The 18,948-nt window shown below is 42.8% G+C and overlaps 1 protein-coding gene across 1 annotated transcript; it reads right to left on the bottom strand.

The window, feature by feature from the left end:
- Positions 1 to 241: 241 nt before the first annotated feature.
- Positions 242 to 18,591, bottom strand: LOC106536575 (potassium/sodium hyperpolarization-activated cyclic nucleotide-gated channel 3). The gene is made up of 8 exons (XM_014033879.1): positions 17,445 to 18,591; positions 10,455 to 10,878; positions 9,206 to 9,367; positions 7,488 to 7,706; positions 5,432 to 5,578; positions 4,851 to 5,091; positions 3,834 to 3,998; positions 242 to 1,934 (listed from the first exon to the last, which is right to left on the bottom strand). Exons 1-8 carry the CDS (start codon positions 18,116 to 18,118, stop codon positions 472 to 474), a joined length of 3,495 nt encoding a protein of 1,164 aa, XP_013889333.1. The 5' UTR covers positions 18,119 to 18,591; the 3' UTR covers positions 242 to 471.
- Positions 18,592 to 18,948: the final 357 nt, after the last annotated feature.

Genomic DNA, 18,948 nt, shown 5'->3' with positions numbered 1-18,948 from the left:
GACCTGCATTTTACCTCCATCTGTCCAAAACAAACACAAAACAAAAAAGAATTTTAAAAAGTGGACAATTATTTTTGGTTTCGATCGTAACTTTTCAACTAAACAGTTGCATCTAAAAAAAATTAACAACATGGTTTCAAACAAATACAACAAATCACAGAATAAGGTTGGAATATAATATATATGAGAAGTTATATTTCCATGAGGTTTTAAATATATACCCTTCATTACTTTTGGATTGTATTTTATATTCAAAGATTTATGTTCTGTAGAAAAAATATCTGGTTCTTTCCATCATTCATTCACTTCAATTAAAAACAAAACCACTGATCTCCAGTTTGATTCAAATCACACCGTCTGCCACGGACATGTGAAATATTCCCAACAAAGGGGAGTGGCCCTCATGGTCAGGTGTGGGAGGAGTCTGTCAGGTGTGGGAGGAGTCCGTCAGGTGTGGGAGGAGTCCGACGCTCACAGGTTGGAGGGAAGTTTGGACTGTTTGTGCTCGGGCTCGGATATTTTGGTGGGAGATCTAAGAAGAGGAGAGGGGACAGCGGCTGACGGATTTAGAGGTTCAGGACCTGCGTGTGTCCGACTCGAAGGAGCAGCTTGACTGGGGAGGGAGGTGTAGGGTTTACTGGCAGCCATGGGGGAGGAGAAGACCCCCGCCGCCCCCTCTGGGGAGCCACTCATGACCAAAGGCCTTTCCTGGTGTAGACAACTGTGAGAGCCTGAGATAGTCTTTATTTCCTGGGTATAAAGATCACGAGGGGAGCACGAGGTATGATGGGTCAGAGAGCTGGGGGGGCTTAAGGTGCGGGGGAGCTCACCGTGGTGAACCGCCTGCCCCCTCGCGGGGCTCTGTCTGCTCGGACTGTGGGTGGGGGGCGTGATGCTGGGGGAGTCCTCGGTGGAGCCGTACTGGGCCAGGGAGGCGAGGGCCGAGTGCTCGGGGAGGACCTGGGGGAGGAAAACAGACTGCAGTCCTGTCAGGGTGTGCTGGGCCAGAAGACCTGCAGCTCCGGCTCCACCGGCAGGCGCTGGAGGATTAAATCCCAACGAGGGTTGGCTGCTGGTGATGATGGGGAAGTGTGGGAGGTTCACGTCGCCGCTCGCCGTGGATCTTGTTTGCAGGACGCAGGAGGAAGGGGCGGCCTGCTGCAGCTGGCTCAGGATGGGGTTCACTGAGCTGCAGATCAAAGGGCCGATGGTGGGGGCTGGAAACCGTCCCACCAGCCTCCCTGGCACCCCCTGTTGAAGCAAACCTAAAGGTGGAGAGGTCATTGCGCCGTGGAAGGGCTGAGAGTGGAGCTGGGTGGAGCAGGTGTAGGAGACGGTGGTATGGCTGATGGGGAAAGCCGGGGCCGCACCGCAGTGGGCGGGGTGACTGGTCAGAGGGGTGACCGGCTGCAGGCTGCTGGTGAAGATGGGCTGCGACGGCAGACAGGGCGACAAAAGTCCAGTGGAGAGGTGATGGGGCATGGAGAACCCCAAGGAGGGCGTCTCGGCCACACATCTATTCCTGGCGGGGCTGGTGGGAGACCCCGACCCGCAGCTGCTGGAGGCTCCGATCTGAACCCTCTTTGGGTGGCCGCCGTGCTCCTTCGCAGGACCCGACCCCGGCAACAGAGGGTTGTGGAGGAGGATCTGAGGCAGCGTGGAGTGATGAGCCAAGGCCAGAGCCAGCGGCGTGGTGGCGGCGGCAGCCTGCAGCGGGGCCTGGACCAGCGGGGTCCAGATGAGAGGGGTGGGTGACGGAGGGGCAACGGTGGGGTTTAATATCGGAGAGGTGCTGGTTTGGATCAGCTGCGTGCATTGGGCCATGTCGCGGTCGTGCTGGACTATTCTTTGGATGATCTCCGTCTCGTGGAGGTTGAGTGTGCCTGAACTTTGGTGATGCTGGACTTTGTGCTGAAGAACAGAGCTCCTCTTCCCTGAAAACAAAAAAAATAATAAATCTGTGGCTGCATCACCTTCTTCCAGCTGGTAGAATCAAATATAACAACATTCATTTAAAACGAAATTCTATTAAACTGAAACACTTTCAAACAGCAAGAATACACTGATGAAAATGTCATTTCAAATTAAAATACAGCTGCCACTTTATAAATCTAAAGTTTCAGATTTTGCCAAGATGCATTACTAATGTCTGTGTTGCTCTGTAGTTAGAAGTCAGTTTATTTTCTCTCAAACATTTTTTACATGTATAACTCTCTACAAACAGGCCTAAAAAACAAGAATCAAAACTGGATGCCTTATTCATGTAAAGTTGGTTAGATTCACACTGATGAGATCAGTCGTAAAAACATGTTTCATTATCCTCGTAAAACATTTGTTTGAAACGTAGTTTAAATTTTGACTCAACTATTGAACAGATACAGTACATGACGAACACGGCCCTCACTGTGGTTCTCTGATGTTTTTACTGTTAAAATAACAGTATAAAACCCTAAATTGATCTAAATGTCATTTGAAAAGATGGTACCTGATGCAAATATACACAAATGTTTGAAAAAAGGAATTGTAAATTATAAAATTATTTTTAATAAATGGATCTCATCTCCTGAGCAGTACAGGTTTAACACTAAACATGGACCTCGCAGTGCAACATTTTGATTAGATTTGTTCAGGCTTTGAAGAGGAGCAGCTCATTCCTCATCTCCTGAAACACGACACAAACAACAGGAGTGTGTGTGTGTGTGTGTGTGTGTGTGCGTGTGCGTGTGTGTGTGTATCTTTCTACGACACAACAACAGATATTTTACATCCTCATAAAACTAGTTTGTCAAATGGAGGTCTGCCACGCTGCAGCAGAACAAGGTTTATCATGTGAAGCCCAGCATTAGATAAGTGCAGAAGATCCTCAAATGCGATAAAAAAACTTAACTGGTTAACTCTTCCAAATATCAAACAGTAAAACATGAGTTGATTTTCTTCACTGACCAAAGTTGCCACACTAATCAAACATCCAAAACTGAATATCATCAACATTGTTGGAAGAGATGAAAAAAAAGTGACGATTAGTAAATGCAACCTGCAGATTAACGTTCCACTTGTGAGAGAGAGTCAGGATTAGGAATAAAAATATTTTCCACCAAAAGTTTTGTTTGTCAAAATGGAACGAGGCTCAACAAATAAAACTGTCTTCAATTAAAAATGTAAGAATACAAAGACTTAAAATAACAATTATATTATCAATAGTGTAATTAAAAAACAGAAATCAAAAAACTTATTTTTTCCTCAAGAAACTTGAGTCAAAACCACATTAAAAAAAAACAAAAAGGTGGTTGGATGGTCTTCCTAATTTTGGGAGACTTACTAGATTTATATTCCTAAACTATATATTTCAAGTTTTATTTTCTGCACTGAAGAAAATCATTTTATAGGTTAAAGCAAAATACTTAAAGAAAACTAACAAGTGATACAAAACCTTATATTTTATATAAACTTATCACAAAAAAAATTTTAAAAATTGTTTAGTAGATTTTTTTTCTTTGATGAAACAATGCTCCTTGGCAATAAATCTTATATCGTTGAAAAGCCTATTAAATTTCCTTTAAATTGACGCCACATTTGTAAGGAACATGCATTTGTGGGATGTGCAGTAGAGCTGAGTATGTGGGTTGTGCAAAACTTTGCCAAATCTTCTGCCAAACAGCTTATTCTGTTGTTATTGACACTTGTTTTGAGCTTCTGGTACCACCAGGTGCTGCCAATCAGGTGCCTGCGATAAGATTTATTTATTATAAAGGCCTTGAAGTTTACTTTAAGCCGTTTATTGGCTTCAGTTTTCAGGCCTGAATTCTTCATCCTTTTTTTTGTAAACAACTCACCGATGCGGTCCAGGCGGTCGAGAGCCACGGCCTCAAACGCCCTCCTCATCATGGGGAATTCCTCCAAGACCTCGTTGAAGTTGTCCACAGACAGAGAGTACAGCCGGCAGTAGTTGTCCGCTCGCACGCTGGCCGTCCTCCTGCCTCGAGTCAGCAGGCAGATTTCTGCAAGCAGAGGGGGGGAGGGGGTCCAGAAAGTTAAAATGTTTGTTCCGCATCTTTATCAGATTTTCTGCAGGGTCTAAGACAGGTATTAACAGCAGGGATTAAACAAAAACGAGGGATGGTTAATATGAGGCGTTATATAATCATTTCCTGCTTCTTATGCAAGATATGCAGGAGAACTTGATGCAGTTTCTGCAGCTTACAGTTTGTTCTGACCTCATGTCCGCTACAATGGAAAATAAAAAAAAAATGCACCATTTTTAAAAACTACAACTGCGATACACGAAATACTTTCTTTAAGAACAGGGCATTTTGAGAATGTAGCAAAACTGTCTTTTTCTTGTGATTTTTGTCAATTCCATGCAATCAGTACGAGTAAAAACATGAGGTTTGACTTCTCATGAGTCGATGGGCCTAAAATTACATAAAAATATATGTTTAACCTGAAATGTGCGCCGCTGTTTAATAATAGTTTCACTACACTTTGTTATATAAACCAAAAGTCGAGGTTATAGTAATATTTAACGGCATGTCACTTTGCTGCACAGCTGCGTGCAGACAACAGGTCGGCGGTGACGCAACCTGAGGCGGAAAACAAATGGAAAGTTCTGGATTTCAGCTTTAAACAAAAAGGGCAGAACTCCACAGATGGACTCAGAGATCGCAAAGCTCTGCTCCTCTTAGTCCCTTTTAAGGAGATGACGATTTGAAACCAGCTGCGACGGTTCGGGGGGGGGTTAATCTGTTGAGTGCCTGCGCAAACTAAATCAAAACAAATCTTCACGATCACCACCCCTCTCTGCACGCGTTATGAGAGGAAGAGGATGGGCCGCGCTGCCGGGGGGGCTTCACCTCCGAAGTAAGAGCCGTCCGTCAGCTTGGTGTCTTTGTTGCTCTTGGTCAGGACGCTGACCACGCCGTGTTGGATGAAATACATCTTCTTGCCGATGGTGCCCTCTCGGATGATGTAGTCGCCCGGCTGGAAGACCTCAAAGCGCAGCTTGGTCAGCATGGAGGTGACGAAGTTGGGGTCGGCGTGGGCGAACAGGGGCATGGAGGCCACCAGTTTGCGACAATTAAAGTTGATGATTTCCTGCGGGAGAAACGGAGAAGCCTCATTATCAGTTTGCTATTTTTCAGGAGGCCTTCCCCACGCCTGGGCTGCTACGTGTGTACATTTCAATCATTATAAAAGCAGCTTAGAGCTGAGTTAATAAGGTTCTCTGCCCTCATACGGCCGTTACTAATCAGATTACATGACAATTAACATTATCATGGAAAGTAAGGCAGCCAAATTGGATTATATCATGTTTTTTATATCTGTGTATCATTTGGAAACAAGGATGCTCCTGGTATATATTTACAAATTATAGAATCTATTTTATTTCATTTTAAATAAGAAGGTGAAATGTTAGTTATCGATGACCTCTGACCTCTCTCAGCGGCTCGTTCAGCTCCTCCAGAATGCTCTCCTCGTCGAACATCTTTCCCTGGTACCGGTGCTCGTAGTAGTCGTGGATCCTCTGCCGCATGTCGGCGGGGAGCTTGTGGAAAGACATGTACTGCTCCACTTGTTTGTACTGCAGGCAAGGAGACAAGAAGGGCTCAGCCGGTCGCCATGGATCAAACCGTCCGAATTAACGTGCAGGTGAAAAACGGCGGCGAGATTAACGCGGCCGCCTTTTGTTGCAAAGACAAAATGCAAAGTCATGTCAGAATGGATATATTAACCTGATTGATGTGCTGGCTCAGAGGTGGACTGTAATGTGTCTCATTATGTTAACAGTCAACTGTCAGGCCATCTGTGAAACCTGCTCGCAGTGAAACTGTGGCTCGGCCCCATCTGACAATTACAGTTGCGCTCTGCAGGCTGCAGCTAATGACATTAAGCACTGTGTCCTTCAGCGGTGTACTCCAGCAGCCAGAGCATCAGGAGGAGATCACAGCAAAAAAAAAAAAAAGCGTGCATGGATGGCATCTCCTGCCACAAGCATCTGCTTTGGTTTTATTAAATCTGGGCCATATCTGTCTCTTTTTATCCATCACATCAGTGGCTCCAGCATCCAACAGATTTTTTTCCTCTCTTCCTTGATGGTTTGTCTTATTTGCTGACTGGGCTTTTTTTATCACCAGAGTGCCCTGCTGGGCCACCTGTGTGCGTTAAGGTTGATTTGAAGCAGGTTTATTAAAAAAAAGGTTATTGTTCTCATCAGTTCTGCTCTGCATGAAATGCTCTGTCAGATTTTTAGTGTCAGTATGAGCAGGGGGCACATCCAGAATGTTTTCAAGGATCTCTGTTGGGGTGACAACCCAAAACCAAAAGCTGTAACTGTAGTTGGTATAATGTAGTTGTTCCATAATACTGCTACTATATACAGGATATTTTAAAAATACTGCAGTGAGGTAGTTAGAGCACTAATCTCTGTATATTTTTACTTTACATTTGACAGTAAGACACTAAGAACAGCACAGTCACAACTCATTGAGGCTCCTCCCCTAAATGAATATTCATATTTAAAACAAACCTTTCTTGAAAGAATACATATCACTCTGAAAGATTATGTACAAATGAGAGACCAAATTATGTGCAGGAGATCAATCCAATTCTCAGACTTGAATATTTATTTACAGACGTACATATTTACCACAAGTAACTCAGATTTGGTCCATTACCCAAATCCCCCTCCCTCACATAGGTGACTCTGTAAAATGGAACTGGATCACGTGTTCCAACAGTTTATTGAAAACCTGGTCACACCCCGGATAAGATGGCGTAGTAAACAAGGAAGTAAATTCTAGAAACAAACAATAAAACAATGTAGACTTGTTGATTCTCTCACTGTCTCAAGTAACTTCTTACAATTGTAAAATAACAAGCGTGCATCTTAAATTTAGTTAATCAGTCACAAAATATCTTACAGCCGGATGCCTTGCAGGGAGAAGTTTTAAATAAAATTCTTACAAAATCTATTAGCACTCAAAGTTGGTAATGACTCTCAGCTATGACCATACCAAATTTGAGTTTATTTTCTGTATAATTGACGGAGCTGGAGCCATTTTTGTGTTTGCTAAGTCTGATCAGGTGTGACGGCCATCTTGAATCAGGTTGACTTCAAAGGTTAACAAATCTATAAATAATCAAAGATTATTTTCTCAGTTTAATTAGACTTTATCCACTGGTTGAAGATAATTTGCAAAGACAAATTACATATAGGACTGTCTGGCCAGGGGGATCAGTGGTGGGGGGCAGTAAATTAATAGGCGAGGGCATCGCCCCCTCTGGTCCCTCCCTAGTGTCGGCTTTGAGAATAATAGCAGTGTTGTAACACTGCAGCTCCACTCAGAAACAAAACAATTTCATGAACTATTTTTATGCACAGTGCCAGTCTAAAATATTGTACCTACACAGTTTATTCCCATTCCACTGCTGCTTTAAAATAAGTTGAATCTAAAAAAAAAACATGAGCCAGAGAAGAAACAAACTCCCACCTTTTCTTGGTACTGCCTCCTGGAGGAGTCCAGAGACTGGATGAGTGCCGTGGCATGGCCCACAAACATGGCGAAGCAGGTAGCGCCCACGATCATGCTGAGGATTGTGAGCCAGACGTCACCCATGCCGATGGGGGGGTAGAGGCCATAGCCGATGCACAACATGTGACTCATGGCTTTGAACAAGGCATAGGAGTACTGCTGACCCCAAGTGTCGTTCTGGAAGGGATGTGGAGGAGGAAAGAAGAAGCTTGCATCACATCTGTAGCTTTCTGAGCTCTTCATTCTCCTCAGAGGCTCTGACCGTCACAAACCATCATCAACTGTTTATTTATAAACCCAAACTCTGTGACGGATTATGTTCCCTTTTTCTACTTTAGCTTTGCTGCAAACTTTAATAAACATATGGTCATAAATCATTGCATGTAAGAACATTTAGTAATAAAATAATGTATGTTTTCAACTGTTTGTTAGGAATAATAAAAAAGAGTTTAATTCTGACCAGACTGATGAGCAGAGTCCAGACTAAAGTGGATTACATTAAAGTTATTTATGATTCAAAAATTATATTTTTTAAGCTTTGACATAACAATAGATCTCATATAGCACAATTATTCCAGAAATATTATGATATCCCAGCTAGAAGTGCTCCAGGCTGCACAGGAAGTGCTACAGCCAGCTGCTTCTGCTTACAATTAACCACAGTAATTAATTAATGTAAATAACCATAGAATGTAAAACTGATGTGTAAATGTTTCTAAAGCAGTTTTTGTTTTGCTTTAGATTTTTCTTTTATTTTTAGATTAGGGTTGTCAGGTTTTTAGAATCCACTCAGACCTGCCATTAGCTCATGGGTTCAGTCATAGAACGATCTACAACAGGTAAGACATAAAGTGATCAGAACCCCACGTCAAAAGATCACTTTAAAGTCTCTGATGAGGACACTTTCCCCATCTCAGTACTTTTCCAAAGTTGGGGTCTGGACTCCATCGTGGGTCATAAAATGTGGAGTTGTGGATCTGTAGATCTACAAAGATTACATCAACTTTAAAACTGATCACCAACAGCATATTTAGCCTAAATTGTTTTTAAGAGATTAAAAACAGCAAGCATAAATAATTAAAAAATAATATGATAGCTGACTTTGTAAATAAAACTTTTAGTACAGTTTGTGCACTTTAACCAGGAATAGTTGTTACAAGTGTAGTGGTATGTTTATTCCACCCCTAGGTGACCACTACACAAGTCTCTGCAGCTTTTATTTTGTGGGTCTGAGGCTGTTTGTAGAACATTGCTGTGTTGTAAAAAATACGCATGTTAGGCTAACTGGTACCTCTAGGCTATCCCTAAATGTGGTTGAGAGAGTTAATGGTTGACTCATTTGCCTCAGTGTGTCTTTATGATGCACCAGAGACCTGTCCAGGGCAGGGTGTCCCCCCACAGTGACTGCTAGAGGCACCGGAACTCTGTGACCCAGAATGGAGAACCAAGTAAAGAAAATGGATGAATAAATCCTAATATGTGCTTCTTATTAATGAGAAAGCTGCAGTGTGAGTGACGCAAACCACTTAAAATATGTAAGTGGACAGCTCTGTTGTTGTTAATACGCACACACACATGCACACACACACACTGCACACTCAAGCTGATATATAATAAAGTCTTCACATGATTCGTGTGCAGCTTTGACAGGAACACATTTGGCCTAATCCACTTACCACCATCTTGTTTCTGGTGACCCAGCAGTCAGGAGGGAAGTCCTGCAGCATCGGCACCAGGAACTGCAGACAGCCATCCCAGTGGCACAGCAGCAGCATCATGCCAATCAGGTTCATGATCCGCACCATGGCACTGGCAAGATCGTACGTCATGTGGAAAACCTGCGGCGGAGGGAAAACACGGACAGTGAAAGTTAAGATTTAAAGGGGGGGGGAGGAAAAAAAACTACAATATTTTTACTTCCTCGTGAGCAACCTGGGGTTTTGAAATTTACATTAACGGCAGGGTGTGCAGACAAATACAGTCGACCTCCACCAGACCACAATTAATCTTTTCTAACAGCAGCGAATTGTGTTTCAGGGCTGTGGAACCATCTGCACTGAAAACAGGCAGATGTCAAGGAGTCACTGCTGGAATTAGAAAAGAAAGATAATGCATTAAAAATCTACTTACTAAGCTGACTGTGTGTACATGTTTGTGTCAAAAGATAGACAATATATTGTGTAGCAACAACGAATAGTGTTTTGTTGTTTTAGTAGCATAAAGCAAAAATTAAAAAAATGGAATAATAATTTGGTAAAATAACAAGAAAAAAAAGATGTCAAAGCTGCAACTGAAGGATGTGAAAACCTTCCATGTTTTAAAAGACAGGAGCAACAGTTTTGTACGGACGACAATTAGGACAACAGTGATTTTATTTTTTCATTTTTTTATTCTGACTTTGATCTCAGAACTCAAAGATAAAAATTCTAATTCTGAGATTATATATCTGACTTTGCTCTCAGAAATCTGTTTTTATCTCACCCAGATTATGAGATTAAATGTGTATTTCTGAGATTAATCAGTATTCTGAGTTTGAAGATAGAATTTTGAGAAAGGTCATCAGAAATCTGATTTTTTTATTCGAATTTTGAAATTAACGTCGAAGTTCTGAGATTAGTCAGAATTCTAAAATTAAAGGCAGGATTCTGACTAATCTCAGAATTTTCAAGCTCTGAATTTTAAATTAGAAGTCTGAGAAAAATCATCAGAATTCTGACTTTAATCTTAGAATTCCAAGATTTTAAGTTCAAAGTCAGAAATCTGAAAATAAAAAATCTCACATTTTTTTCTCAAGAATTCTGAGGGGAAAAGATTCTAAAATAAAACATTATTTTCACCGTGTCCCTATCATCATTTTGAGTTTTTTCTTGATGTGAGTAAAGAGTCTGAAGAATGAAGCTCTTTCTGAACATCATCTGGATCTACCTCCTCCCACTGGTGGATGTAGCGGATGAGCCTGGAGAGGCGCAGCAGCCGCAGCAGACTGAGGATCTTGGTGAAGCGGACGATCCTCAGCGCCCGGGCCGTCTTGTAAAAGTCAGAGTCAATGCGAGTCTCCACGATGAGGAAGATGTAGTCCACGGGTATGGAGGAGACAAAGTCCACCACAAACCAGCCTTTCAGGTACTTGATCTTGATCTGCTGCGGGTCCAGGATGATCTCCGTGTTGTCCTCCTTGACGATGCCGGTGCGGAAGTTGAGGACCAGGTCCAGGAGGAAGAAGGTGTCCGACACCACGTTGAAGACGATCCAGGGCGGCGTGTGCTCGTCCTTGAAGAAGGTGATGCCCACGGGAATGATGATGAGGTTTCCCACCATCAGCAGCAGCATGGTCAGGTCCCAGTAGAACCTGAAACACAGGCAAGAAATAAGCTGGACTGCTGGTCGTAGGAGCAAAAATGGACTCTTGTTGTTGTTTGTATGATTTGACACAAGATAAAACACAGAATCATCAAACCAAAAAAGGCCTGCAGCACGATAATACAGGAAGTTCACTTTTTGTAACTGTGATCTTGATGGAAAGTTGCATTATAATGCCAAAACACAGCCATCAAACAACTGAAAACCAATTTAAAATCACCCACTGCTGTTCCTGCAAGAATGTTACTAAAAAAATAAGAGTTTTGACCTGTTTGTTAAAATTCTGAAAACAAAATTAGATGGAATCTATCTCCATTTATACAGCTTATCCATTATTGGGTCATGGGGGCAACAGGTCCACGAGTGAAACCTAGACATCAATCTTCCCAGCAACAACTTCCAGCTCCTCCTGGGGGATCCTGAGGCCCTTCTAGGCCAGAGATGGTAATCCCTTCAGAGAGTTGAGTCTGCCCCAGGATCTCTTCCCAGGAGTGTGCCCAGAAAACCTCCAAAGGAAGGCGTCCTAATCCAATGTCTGAACCACCTCAATCAACCTCTTCTGATGCTCTTCACCATATCCCTAAGGCTGAGCCCAGCCACCCTACGAAGGAAGCTCATCAGCCTCTCGTATCCGGGATCTCGTTCTTTTGGTCATGATCCACGCCCCATGACCACAGGTGAGGGTTGGAACAAAGATGGACCAGGAAATATACTGTAGAGCTTTGCCTTTTTAACCAAACTCCTTCACTACAACTGACCAAAGCATCTAATACTGAGACCCCAATCCTTTAATCTACCTCCTGCTCCATCTTGCCATCACCCATGATAATGTGTGTGTAATTACATGCAATACCTTGGCTACTACCATACCAAACTTCAGCTCAGTGTTTATAAAAACTGAACTGAAATATAGACGTTTTTGTGTTTGCTAAAGTTGATTAGATGGAGCTGTCATCATGAACTGTGTCGACTCCAAATGTTAATTAGTTGTAGCTGTACATCTGTTGATTTCTTCCTAAGAGTTTTTTTATTGTTAAAATCCATTCAGTGGTTCAGAAGATGTTTTGCTTACATCACAGACGACTTAACACACACAGAGACACAAACAACTACTTTCAACACATTTTGGTAGAAAGATTTGCCAAGATTTCCAAAGAGATATATTATTTTCTAAAACTGACATGATTTTAATAAAATTATTTGTTCTACTTGCTAACAGAGCATTTTCTGATTTATGTTCATGTTTGTGCCAAGTCAGCAATGGATGGATGGATGGATGGATGGATGGATGGATGGATGGATGGATGGATGGATGGATGGATGGATGGATGGATGGATGGATGAGATGNATGGATGGATGGATGGATGGATGGATGGATGGATGGATGGATGGATGGATGGATGGATGGATGGATGGATGGATGGATGGATGGATGGATGAGATGACTTGTTAGTTTCATTTCAGTTCTATTAATTTATACAAAGTAAACTCACAACAAAATCCTTTCAGGAAACTGTACAAAAAGTCCATCAGGCTCTGATTTTTTTGTTCAAGATTCAGTTGTTATAATAATGAGCAGATTCAACAAAACCTGCTACAAACCAGGACAGTTCACAGAACATTTCTCTTACAGAAATCTGTGTGAGATGTGTTTGTGTGCAGACAGAAAATAAATTGCCTGTGGTGACTATAAAACAGAAATGAACTTACTGGTGACCAACAACAGAGTGTGACTCAAAAGCCAGCAGAATAAGGTCAGAACGAGCAGAAACTATGGAAACAAATTGATTCGGTCTAAAACTGTAAGAAAATAAAAAAGATTGATTGGACAAAAAACAAAACATGCAATTCAGTGCCAGGCTAAAAAATTAAAACTGGAAAAAATATTGATTTGCATGAAACAAACCTCATCATTTATAGCTGTTCATTTAATTTAACACATATCTTAATAACCTTTCCCCTGTTTACTAATTTAAAAGTGGCATCAGTCTGTTCTTATTTGATCAAATTCTTTTTTGCCTCACTCATCCATCCATCCATCCATCCATCCATCCATCCATCCATCCATCCATGCTATTAGCAGCATAAATGTGGAAAAACGTTTATTTATCAGCCCCAATTTGCATTCAGGCAATCCCAATGTGATTGCATGTCAGGTCAATTTTAGGAACCTCATTAACCTCTAATTGATTCAGTGAGAGCCTGGTACTACAGGGTCAGCATCAGGACCACGACAGGACCGAAGCCTGGTACACCTACAGGGTCAGCATCAGGACCACAGCAGGACCGGTGCTCACGGTATCTAAGAATAAAGAATGTAAACCAGATGGAGTGAACTGTGAATGTGGGGTGTGTGAAGTGCTGTATGTTGTTACAAACAGAAACCACCAACATGCAGCCTCACTGAGTCATTGATGTTTCAACACGTTCTGGGCAGGGACAAAGATACAAATTGAGAATAAAAGGAAAATCCCTAAAACATCCTCTCGCTTCTGCTAAAAATGGACCAGGGCTGTTGCTAAATACATGTACAGTATGTTCCTGTAAAAGATACAAAACAAAACAGAAAGCATGGGGAAAAAGACTGAAAAATAAAAAGTGATCCGGTCATAACCAGGTTCTGAAATTATTTTAGTTTCACACCCTGTGTACAAAAAACACAACAGATTTCACTATGCTATTTATGTCAGGACTGAATGGGTTTAAAGTTTATTTTGTTGTATTTTCTGTGTTCCTCTGTGTCACTTCTTTTTCTAGTTTCTGATTCCTTCTGCCCACCGCACTCACTTACACCTGTTTCACTGTCACAGCTGCAGCTAATCCTCTCATCAGCCCAGTCCATATGGACCTTCAGCTCCCTTCACACATCAGCCTGGCACTGTTGAGCTCATGTTCAGTTCTCTGTGTCATCTTAGTTCTTCTGGTTTTTTGCTGCCACCTCAGCCTTTCTGTATTCTATAAATAAATCCTTTATTTTTCAATTCAAGCTCCTCGTGTCAGTCTGCTTTCCATGGTTCCTTGGACTTTAACTGGACAGTTGTAGATTTGCTGCTGTGTTTGTCCTCTTGCATCATGACCCAGTTTGGTCCAAGCTTCAGCTGTTGGACAGATGGCCTCACATTTGATTTTACGATGCTTTGGTCTGCAGAGGAGTTTGTGGTCAACTCAATGACAAAACAAGCCCAAAGCATCACTGCTGCACCCGTGTGCTGTAAGAGATGGGACGTTTGGGTTGATATTCAGCAGTTACTTTTTGTGATAATGATGAACAAACTTTGGTCTCATCTGTCCAAATAATTTTCTACCAAATATCCTGCAGCTCATTCAGAGTTTTTTTTTATCTGCATCGTCAGGAACTTTAACTCATTAAACAAAGACTACAATCTGAGATGGAGCTCTTGTTTAGTTGTTTTTTTTTCAGCAATGATCTGAACCACTGAACTTTTGCCCACTCCTTGCTGATGTCACTCCTCCTTGGCATTGCAGTAAACACCTGTATGCTCCATGAAACTGCAAAAACTGCTCTTTTTTTAGGTGATGATGATCGATTAATCAATACATTTGATCAGGAGCACCTGGCTGCATGAAATCTGTTTTTCACATGCAGCTTTAGGCTTCCACTTTAGTTTAAAGATGGAAAATATTGTGCAATTTTTGTACACTTAATGTTAATTTTAAATAGTTTTCCCCATGATTGTATAGTCTCATGATAAAAATAAATTATATTACAGCTGTAAGTGTGGCTGTGACACTAAAAAGGTAATGGGAGAGACCCTCAAATATTTATTCATCCCAGCAGAAAAGTTAGGATCAAAGCAAGATCAGCCGTGATATTAAAGTTTTTACTTAAAAGTCCATCAGTGGTTGTTGAGTTTGAATTCCCAACCTGATCAGTAAAAATAGCCTCCATTCAGCTTCCACAAGTGGAAAAGCATTCAGAGTCTCTACCACGCTTCCACCAGTGACTTAAACACCAAACCTTTACATGGAAACATCAGTTAAAAGTGGGAAATAAACGCAGCAGGAGCAGGGTGACCATTTGTCCTAATCAGCTTTCTGTTGTTCTCTGCCAAACAAAGCATTTGCATTTCTCTCTACATCTGCCCGTTGTCTCCGCGCTGACACACTGGTCCTAATTGCGCGTCCCCCTCTCTCTAGCTAAATCCACCGTTATCTCCTGGGAATCCATGTCATTCTCCAGAAGTCAGCTCCCATCAGCCAGATGTTAAGTAGTTAGCATTACGGCTCTGCACACGTCACCAGTGCTGCAGAACACGGGAACAGCTGGATGAAATAAATAAATATTTGTTTAAGGTCTGAAGAGGACAGAGCATTACTGCCATTCTGTGCAGACCACCAATATCATGCAGCTCATTATTATATATATATTAAAAATTACTTTCCAACATTAAAAAAAATTTTTTTTCAGGACAGTCAGAAGAACCGGGCACCATTTTGGTTCTGAGTGTGACCATGTTGAGATAGCAGAAAGTCACAGGAGTTACAAAAGCAAAGTGAACACAGCTAGGCTTAAAATGGTGAAAGGAGCTTAGATCAATCAGGACAGCTGAAAAAAAAAAGGGATCACATTTGCACTACAGATATTTATCTCTTGCTGCCAGAGAGCAGCTGAGGCGTAACAGCCTGCATGCAGCTCAGTGGCTTAACACACACCTGTACTGTGGCTTAGGTCCACCAGCAATCATATTAACCATATTTACAAAGCATGCCAGTTCGGTTTGTCACCTCCTTCATTCTCAGAAAGCTTTTACACAGGGCAGTGGTTACTCCTGAACCAGACCAAACAAACAGGGAGGTGATGGATGGATGGATCATAAAGTGCTGAGATGAATGTCCACATTGCTACACTTGCAGTGACAAAAAAAACAACAAATAAAAAAATCCCAGAATAATCTTTAGTGTTGCAACTTAGAAAGAGACTCTAAGAGCCTAAAACTGCCCCCCTGCTCAAAGCATGACCCAAACCCTGCAGGAAGTAATGACACCTCATCCGCCCGGCAGTCAGAGTTAACAGCTGGATGCCCTGATTCCTCCCATCATTTTCAATCTCTTTTTTTCCCTCTCCCATGTTCTCTCTCTCTATATCCATTTCTCTGTCTGTGTTTCACTGCGTGTCCCCTCCCCGTCCACACCATCTCTGCTCCATTAGACTAATTGTGCCGTAATAATCTCCACTGATGTGTGCTTCTAATATCTTCAATGGTCATGTTACCCTATTTTGATTACACCATTTCCAAGCCCCCTGCTACACTCTCTGTAATCCACTGCCCTGGGTTAAGAGAAAAAAAGTGCAATTCGGATGAGTGGAAAAATTCTGCAGTGACACACATCAGCATAGAATGGGATGACAGTGAGCCTCAAGGTTATATATCGTGAAAATCCCAGTTGTACACTGGTCTGCATACAGAGATGCTCCAGTGGGGAAGTAAATTAAGATGTTATAAGTTTAGTTTTGATGGATCATGAATTAAATGAAAAGGGCTTTATGTGCCTATTTAAAAAATATATCTCATGTTCAAGTCAAAGGAAAGAGGGATGTTTTTTTAAACACAAAATAGCTAAAATGTTGGAAGAGTTTGCATTTGTTGCTATGTTAATATGCAGAAATCATTTCTATTCAAAAGTTAATTAATGTACAAAATGTTTAGTCTATTGGATAGATCATAAACAAAATTTACTCTGGGGCCAGAATTTATAATTATTATTATTATTATTATTATTATTATTATGCTTCCAAAGTCTCGCAGCTTTAAAGCCTGAGGTTATTTTTTGAGGATAAATGTAATTTCCATCAAGCAAGCATGTATTTCAGCATTGAGGTTTATTGGTTGGAGGCTTAAAGTTACCCCAAGTTAACCTTTACGTTGACATTCATGGCGCCATGCTTTTTTATTCAACTAAAATCCTCTTGTTTTTGTTCGAATGAAAGTTTTGTTCGTGATTTTTGCCCCATGCACTGACAAAATGTTATGTAAATGAGGAATAATGAGGTAATAGGACAAGGAAATTGTTTTATACAAATTTAAGACTTGACAACATTAATGCACAAACTTAAGCACTGCAAGCAGCCTTATTAAATAATTATACAAACTAATATTTTAGCTTCACTTATGGAAGCCTAAAGCTTTAAAAAGTCTGGATCAGTGTGAAAAAGTTTAAGATCCTGCAAATGAATTATGAAACTGATAGTAAACTCTTAGGACGACTCTAACTCTTACTGGTAAAACTGATCAAACTGGGCTCAATGCATTTTAAAAACATATAGATGCATGTAAAATATCTTAAAATATCATATAACTGGCCCAATCCCAATTTTTAATTTCTTTAATCTTAGCTTGTGCGTGGGTTCCTACTCCTCCCACACCAACCCAAGTGGGCCGAAAGTGATCTGTCTGTGCTGGATTTGGCCCGTGGGCCATAGTTTGGTAATCACTGCTGTAAGATTCGTTACACACATTATACACAAATATGTGTTGTTTTAATAAGTTGAGGGTGTTTTATCATCAGAGGGACCCCTGCAGTAGATAAATTACCTAAAGTCACTGTAAGGATGGATGATCCAGAAGCCCGCGGACTTGACACGCTCCCTCTCGTGCTCCACGGCCCGCTCACTCCCCAACATCCGCAGGGAGAACTTGTTGACACCCGGCTGGAGCATGGCCCCGAACTGGCGGTGCATGAAGCCCGCCTGGTACAGCCTCTCATCTTCAGGGATGATCTGCTCCGTGCCCTCCAACTTGATAAAAGTTGGCTGGTCAAACACGGACGGCTGCCCGGCCACGGCGAGCAGCCCTCCCATCAGCCGCTGCTGCTGCTGCTGCAGGGCCCCGGGGCCACGATGCTCCCCGGGCAAACTCTCACTGGCCCCGGCGTCAGCCTCGGGGAGGAGGCGCCGCTGCTCCGCCGGATCCGAGCCGGCGGGGTGCCGTCCGGTGATGGAGGAGATGCTGCTCCGGAAAAAGCGGCAGTCCCCGTTCAAGTTGGTCCTCACAGTGACGTCCCTGTCCAAGTCCTCGCTCCTGGCCTCCTCGATGCTCCTGCAACTGCTGGCAGGAGACACGGAGGACAAATGTTTTAGGCGAATACTTTTCCTCCCGGTGTCCTTGTCGCCGCCGTCCCCTTCGCAGTCCGCCCCCGTGGGCTTTTGCGCAATGTTTTGCGGCAGGCTGTAGAGCCGTTTGCGCATGGAAGACTGGAATTTTTCCATGTTGGAGAAGAGAAGAAGACAGCCCGTGAGCGCGCGGCGGGGTGAAGCTCACACAGCTGGGCTGCAGCCGAAGGCGAAGCGGTGGCGGCGCCTCCGCAGGACGGGTCGGATCCTCTCTGACTCTCGGGACGTGCCGCTCTCCTCCGGCTCAAACATCGGGATGAGTCAACAGCGGGCTCCCCGCTGCGACCACACAGACACGCTGACGGGAGAGGAGAGGGGAGAGACGCGTGCAGATCCAGGTGAGAGCGGAGGGGAGCGCATCAGGATGCAGCATGCTGAGCGTCGGACGTGCCGGACTGAAGCTGCTGCTGCTGCTGCTGCTGCTGCTGAGCTCCTCAATGACAAAGCGTCATCCCCACCTCCCCGAAACATCCCAGCTCACTCTCAGCGCAAGGTGAACTCGCGCACGCGCTCACACACACACGCAGGCAAGCGGGCGCAGACCACCACAGAGCGCTGACATCACTGACCCGAAAGCCTCCCGCGCTTTCTAATAACGTGATTATTGATGGAGCTGATCTATCAGGTTGCCATGGGAGACGGGATGCGCAGAACCCCCGCCTCTCATCAGGACCACAGGACGGGATGGTTCAGAAAGCTGGCTTGTTTTAAAGTTGACTGATGGGAAACGGGATGTTTGAACAATAAAGCGCCTAAAACCAAAGAAATGTTTCAGTTTACAGAGTTATCTGCTTCCTGTCTGAAAGTTTATTTTAAAAAATATTTAAATAAATAAAAATCAACCAGAAGGAAAATTAGTTTGGATCTTGACTTTGGCATTTTATGTGTGCTACCTTCTAGTCTTATTAGGGCTGTTTGCTCTAAAG

This window comes from Austrofundulus limnaeus, unplaced genomic scaffold, assembly GCF_001266775.1.
Source record: "Austrofundulus limnaeus strain Quisiro unplaced genomic scaffold, Austrofundulus_limnaeus-1.0 Scaffold1880, whole genome shotgun sequence".
NCBI lineage: Eukaryota > Metazoa > Chordata > Actinopteri > Cyprinodontiformes > Rivulidae > Austrofundulus > Austrofundulus limnaeus.
Note: the sequence above shows the minus strand (reverse complement) of the source record. Positions and strands in the feature narration are given on the sequence as shown.

Bases quoted from the DNA above. Each gene is read 5' to 3' on its own strand.
- LOC106536575 (XM_014033879.1), bottom strand. From the start codon at position 18,118: ATGGAAAAATTCCAGTCTTCCATGCGCAAACGGCTCTACAGCCTGCCG. The intron at 9,368-10,454 runs GTAGATCCAGAT...CCTCCGCCGCAG, and splicing joins ACATCCACCAGTGGGAGGAG to GTTTTCCACATGACGTACGA. The intron at 5,579-7,487 runs GTGGGAGTTTGT...CCTTGCCTGCAG, and splicing joins GGAGGCAGTACCAAGAAAAG to TACAAACAAGTGGAGCAGTA.